Genomic DNA, 6014 nt, shown 5'->3' on the forward strand with positions numbered 1-6014 from the left:
TAAGTGATGAGGCCAATAAACCAAACTAACCCGTGGGTTAACAGACAGCCATTTGACTAATTTCCCAATTAGGAGGCTTTTTGTGTGTTGACAAACTGTGTAGAAGACTCCAGCGCGCACATGACCCTGAAAGAGACAGAGGCACCAAAACAGCCAGGAGACACTGAGGCTCGTCACGTGTTGTTTGTCGCCCCTGAGTCCTGTCTGACTCCATCGTGAGTTATAATCAGACGGCGAATCACTGGATCCCGTGCAGCCCACGATGCACACCCAGTCCGGCGGTGCTTGGGATTGGGTGGAGGGAGTGGTGGCTGCGGACGGAGTCACAGGATTGGTAGAGTTCAGCGCCAAACTAGTTGACTCATAACTGAGCAGCTCCTCTCCATCCTTCACGGCTCGGAGCTGTCCAGGGCCAATGGTGCTGAAACTGTCAGCTTCCGACGCGCCGTTGGAATTATTTCAGCGTTTCTTTCTTCCTCCCGTTCACCCTTTTGAAAGTTAGATGCTCTCGTGCAACACTTCCAAACGTCTGGTTTAAGCATCACTTAGCGGATATCTACCGTCTCTATCCAAGAGCGCGCATTAAAAGCCTTCAACTTCGTAGCCGATCACACAGAGGACACTCCGAGTCGCAGCTATGGCTTTCATGGTGAAACACATGGTGGGAGGACAGCTGAAGAATCTGACAGGCGGACTGACGGAGGAGAAACCCGAAGCGGAGAAATCAGATGCCGCCGCGCAGGGGATGACTCAAGAGGAATTTGAACAATATCAGCAACAGTTAGAGGAGGAAAAGTAAGGCAATGATTCAAGCTTGTGATTGTGAAGTTGTAATGAAAAGCTACAGTGTGTGTAGGGAGAGCATGGCATATTGAAACAGTGTGTGTTTTTTGTATGTAAATAGCAGAGTGCTCCCAGTGCGCCGTGCGCTTTTTTACGCATCAATGCAATAACGCGGGCGCTCCACACACAGCTGCTCCTCTCGCCCAGGGAGCTCTCTGCCTCTTAGTTTCACATTTTCGTACCACCGTCTTTTAATTTGGCTTTCCTGGAGTCGTTCCTCCACGGAAATGTCCACAGGGAGACAGGTGAGAAATGCTAACATTACTGTGCGTGCGGATGAATAATGAATAGGACTGTGTGGTAAATAAAGTGGATAAAGTCAAACCTCTGTTCAGTGATTCTCAGAAGGCAAAATAACCAACAGCATAAAGTTAATATTATATTCTTTCTTTTAACCCACTCTCATTGGCAATAAAAGTTACTAGTTATTATGGTTGCAATCATTTTATGCTGTAAGATTGTATGGCAGCCTAAAAAGGTGGATAAACTGAATGAAGACTGGTGAATCCTTTGATTCTTAGTTATATTGGGTTTATTTATGATGTACACATTCAATTCAAGCTATGTGGTTCTTTTGGAATGATTGTTAATATCTGTTTAATCTTTACTCTGTGTCTCAGTGAGGTTTTTTTCCCCCTATAATTTCAATATTTGGTGTGATGTTTATCTCCTGAGCACATTGAAGGACAGTATAATATTACAGCAAGGTCATTTGGCAAACCAGAGTTCACCCAACAGACAGTAATTCACTATTGATTTGTGTGATGCTTCATTTAGAGAAGGACTCCACACCCCATATCAGATGTTCACACTCCAGGTCATCCCAAATAAGTAACTAGATGTTAATACTGTGGAGTAAAGAATGTTATAGTTATATATTTCAGTTTAACATAGATTGTAGGCAGCTACAGCGCTGTATGCTCTTTGCTGGGGGGCAGATTCTTATAAAAACATTTTCCCCATCAGCACTGACACATCGGATGAGCACTTTTAACCACAGTATCTCGCTGTACCATGTGCAGACACTGAATGCATGAGTAGGAAGTGAAATCCTAACTCAGACCGCTGAGCTCTACAGGAGGCCAGGCGAGGAGATGCTTAACGTTCTGCTGTCATGATGTGACCTTCAGTGGAAGTGAATTATTAGTCAGAGGTGCTAAACATGAGCGTAGATCACTTAGAGGCCCATACCGCTCAGATTAAAGCAGAATAAGGTTGGGGGTAGGTTGCTCATGCTGGCATCACACATGAAGACATTTTATCACCCTCAGCATCCGGGACACAGTGACAACGCTGGTCATCTGATGCCCTTGAGAGGGGAAGACACACAGCTCTGCTCATTGGCTGTGATTGAGCTCCACATGGGCCTACGTGCCGTTTGGTGTTTGGCCCGCTCATGTTAATACAAAGTGAACTCGGGCTCACATGGACAGCACCACGAACGCTGCATCTCCAGATAAAACAACCTTCCTCTGACACATTGGGTACAAACACTTTGCAAACCATGCCCGTGGTCCTCCAATGTCCCCACGCCTTTAAATGCTGCGGCTGATTTGATTCTTCTAGGCATACAATGTAACCTCTGCCACTGTAGCTCCGATTTGAAGAACATCATCCATGGTGTTTGTTCTGTTTTAAGCACATACTGTATTTCACTGACTATGATAAAATGTGGTCTTTTGTCTATGTATTCGTGCTATGTTTGGCCTCGGGCCATACAGCAAGTTTGTTAAGCATTATGTCATGTTGTTGACTTATGAAGTCGAAGGCATTTCAGCAAATTTAGCAATTTACGAGGGACAATTATGAGCTACATTGAAGCCATAAATATTTCAGTGAGGTTGACTGGAGTGAGCGTTGCCAGCAGCCCATTGCCTGCCCTCTACTGGAGGCATCACATACTGTAGCTTGGACTGTTAACAAGACTGAGCTTTAGGAGACAAATTACAACAACACACAAATAGGCAGGGTTAGAGATTTGGGTTTTCCTGGACAGATGTGTAGAATTTTAGATATAACACCTCCCTTTCATGCATAGATTTATGAATATTATTAAAATTGTTTTTTTTTTACACTTCATAAACTGTTTACCTAAAACTGCTCATATTGTAAAAATAGTTAATAAGCTCTTTTCAGGGTTCCCAGGCTAAAAACATTGTACAAAGTCTCCCACTTAAGGCAGGCCACAATACTACAAAGCTAAGAGAGGTGAATTTAGGACATACCCATGTTAGATTCACCTCACTTAGCTTTGCAGTATGGGTTGACCTGTGATAGTGTGTGTGTGTGTGTGTGTGTGTGTGTGGGGGGGGTAGGGGTAGGGGGGGTAGGAAATCTGCAGTTAGTAGGTTACCTCTACTAGTCCATATCCCTAGAGGATTTGAAATGCCCTCAGAGGAGTGTCGGGCTGACAGGATGCTGCATCTGGGTCTTCTAAACATGAGCGGAATATTTCTCCCCGTGGCATCACTGCAGCTGCTGCTCCACCTTCTGCTGGCGCTACACATAAAGAGGACACACAGTCAGTTTTCAGACTTAATATGCGTGTTGTTTGTAATATTTAGGAGGTAATGCCTCTTTAAATGTGTGGTGCTCGGTTAGTGTTGCTATTCCAGAGTTCCCCACAGGTTAAAGGGTGCACTGTTGATTACTATTGAGGACTATTGAGACAACTGTCTTTGTTTGGAAGCTGAGATGTAAATGCGTATGTTCTGTGGCACTGAGAAATTATGCCTAAATCAACATTTTTTTTCCTTTCTTGCAGACAAGAACGAGAAGCCAATTTTGCCCAGAAGAAAGCTGAGAGAGCCACAGTTAGGAGTCATTTCCGGGACAAGTACAGACTACCAAAGGTAAACCAATCCCACTCAGCTTTTGTGAAGAAAAGTGAACACAGTGCATTTTTGGATTGAAGGGTTTGACCATGGCAATGACACACAAGCCACAGTGAAATTTGCAACCCATTTTGTTTTAAAGTTGCTGTCTTTCTTTTTCTCCTTCCCACCTTCGCCAAATCATGTATCCACCTCAGAATGAAGTTGACGAGACCCAGATCCAGCAGGCGGGCGAGGACGTGCAGTTGCCCACAGAGCTGGCCAAGATGATAGCAGAGGACAACCAGGAGGAAGCGCACAAGCAGTCGGTGCTGGGCCAGTTGTCCAACATCCAGAACGTAGACATGGACCAGCTGAAAGACAAAGCCCAGGCCACACTGGAAGACCTCAAGAAGCAGACGGAGAATTGCAGTCTCATGTGATCTGGCCAACTCTTAAGTCCCTGAAGATTAGAGTTTGACTTGTACAAATATTTTTCAGAGGCGGAGCTGCTCTGGAGGTAGAAATATTCTTACTGGCACTGTTTGAATGGAATGTCAGTTGGCAGGGTCGCACAACAGCAGTTTTTCTAGCTGTACAAAGTTAGACAGAAAAGAAAAGAGAGTAAGAAATGAGGAAGCTACTATAATCAAATCTGGATCTCATGTTACTAACTGGAAAAAAGAAGTCTAGACATACAGTACCACTCAAAATTTGGACAGCTTATCTCATTCAAGGGAATAGGAAGTTGTGTCCAGACTTTTGACTGGTACTGTAGTTAACTTGCCTACTGATCTTCCAAACTGAATGTCATTCATATTCCTATCGATATAAGTTAACTCGCACTCTGAAAAACTGTGGTTCCTTGGCTCCTCCCATTGAGATTTAACCAATGAGATTACTTCCACCTTTCGAGCAACTCTTCTTCCGAGAAAAGTTTGGCCAGCCTATAAAATTCTTTCCTCCCTCGGTCCCCTAAACTCCCATACTCTGTGCTTCATATGACCAGTGATACAACACTATGATCCTGCTGCAGAAGTCTCAGGTGTGTATGCGGGTTTTCATCAGCAGCCGATTTCACTGATGAGTACCTTTAACCAGAGAGGGAGGACTGATCAGTGAAATCGGAGGCTCGGTTGGGATGAAAACTCGCATTCACAGGCTGACACTGGCTAATGTGAGGAGGCCATATGCATGTTGTGTTGAATTTTGGGGAATTTATTTTAGGAAATGTGAAGTAAAGAAGAACTTTATTGGGTTGTTTACATTCTACATACAAAAGCACAATATATTACAAATGGGTAGAATGGATTTAAAGCAACAAACATGGCCGATCTTTGTCATAAGTAGCTTACTAATATTGGAATATTCGTAATGAAAGCTCCCTCTAAGCTGCAATGATCATAGTTTTAATCTTTTCCTAGACATATCAATATAAGAACTTTTTTTTTTTTAGCTGTTTCTGTACTTCATTGTGCCTTGGACGTCCGTACAAGGTTGTCTTCTCTAGATCTCCAAGATCGGTACGCTACTTTTGACAACTAAAATCAACAAGTCATTTGTGAGCAGGCAGAAATTGTGTCTTACTTTGGTATTTACAGTAAAGCGTGTGCTATAGCTTGTGTTCCCAAATGTAACCTAGCATCAGTATCAACCACATAGGGAGTAAATGTATATGTGCTGCATCCAGTGGTTAAAAAAAACAACAAAAAACACGAAAGCTGCTCAGATAAGAGAAATGTAAACGCTTAAAAAGTTGAATGCCAAAGCCTTTGTTGAAACTCCAATCAACATAAAGGAAATGGCACAAATATGTCAAACTGTGTAACCACAGTATGTGTGTGTGTGTGTGTGTGTGCGTGTGTGTATGTGTGTATAAATCCAACTACTGAGTCTGCATACAAATATTTATGTTGTATAAAATGTAAATGTATCTGCTGTTTGCCTATACTGTCAGCAGCTGCTCATTCTTCATTCTGTTTTCATCAAAGCGCTGGGTCATCGTAGTGTTGTTGACCGTCACATGACCTTTGACCTGTCCTCGATCTCATTGAGCCCCCCCCCCATGTCTCAGTGGTGCAGTTTTGTGCTGGTGGATTCGTGTTGTTTAGGCGATGTGCGATACGTCAAGTGGTGTCTTTGTAAACCTCATCCTGTGGCTGGGAGTGCTGTTACACGGTCGTAGTGTTACACGGCAGACGGTCACACTGTGGGATTACTGCGTAGAACTCGGTATTTTGTCTGTGTTGTTTTCAAGCCAAACATAAAGTGAAGGCGGGCGAATTTAAGGGGGGGGATGTTGTTGATGTCGTGTTACATTCATATACGCCACATTTTGATTGATTGTTGTGTTTGACT

General features: G+C 43.5%; 1 protein-coding gene across 1 annotated transcript; it reads left to right on the plus strand.

Annotated features, from left to right (window-relative positions):
• Nucleotides 1–637: 637 nt before the first annotated feature.
• On the plus strand, nt 638–4099 carry cplx3b (complexin 3b). Its single transcript, XM_062418605.1, has 3 exons — nt 638–795; nt 3608–3695; nt 3875–4099. The coding sequence occupies exons 1-3, from the start codon at nt 638–640 to the stop codon at nt 4097–4099; spliced, it is 471 nt and encodes a 156-aa protein (XP_062274589.1).
• The last annotated feature ends 1915 nt before the right edge of the window (nt 4100–6014 follow it).

This window comes from Scomber scombrus, chromosome 1 (genome assembly GCF_963691925.1).
Source record: "Scomber scombrus chromosome 1, fScoSco1.1, whole genome shotgun sequence".
In the NCBI taxonomy this organism is placed as follows: domain Eukaryota; kingdom Metazoa; phylum Chordata; class Actinopteri; order Scombriformes; family Scombridae; genus Scomber; species Scomber scombrus.

Bases quoted from the DNA above. Each gene is read 5' to 3' on its own strand.
- cplx3b (XM_062418605.1), top strand. From the start codon at position 638: ATGGCTTTCATGGTGAAACACATGGTGGGAGGACAGCTGAAGAATCTG. The intron at 796-3,607 runs GTAAGGCAATGA...CCTTTCTTGCAG, and splicing joins CAACAGTTAGAGGAGGAAAA to ACAAGAACGAGAAGCCAATT. The intron at 3,696-3,874 runs GTAAACCAATCC...TATCCACCTCAG, and splicing joins ACAAGTACAGACTACCAAAG to AATGAAGTTGACGAGACCCA.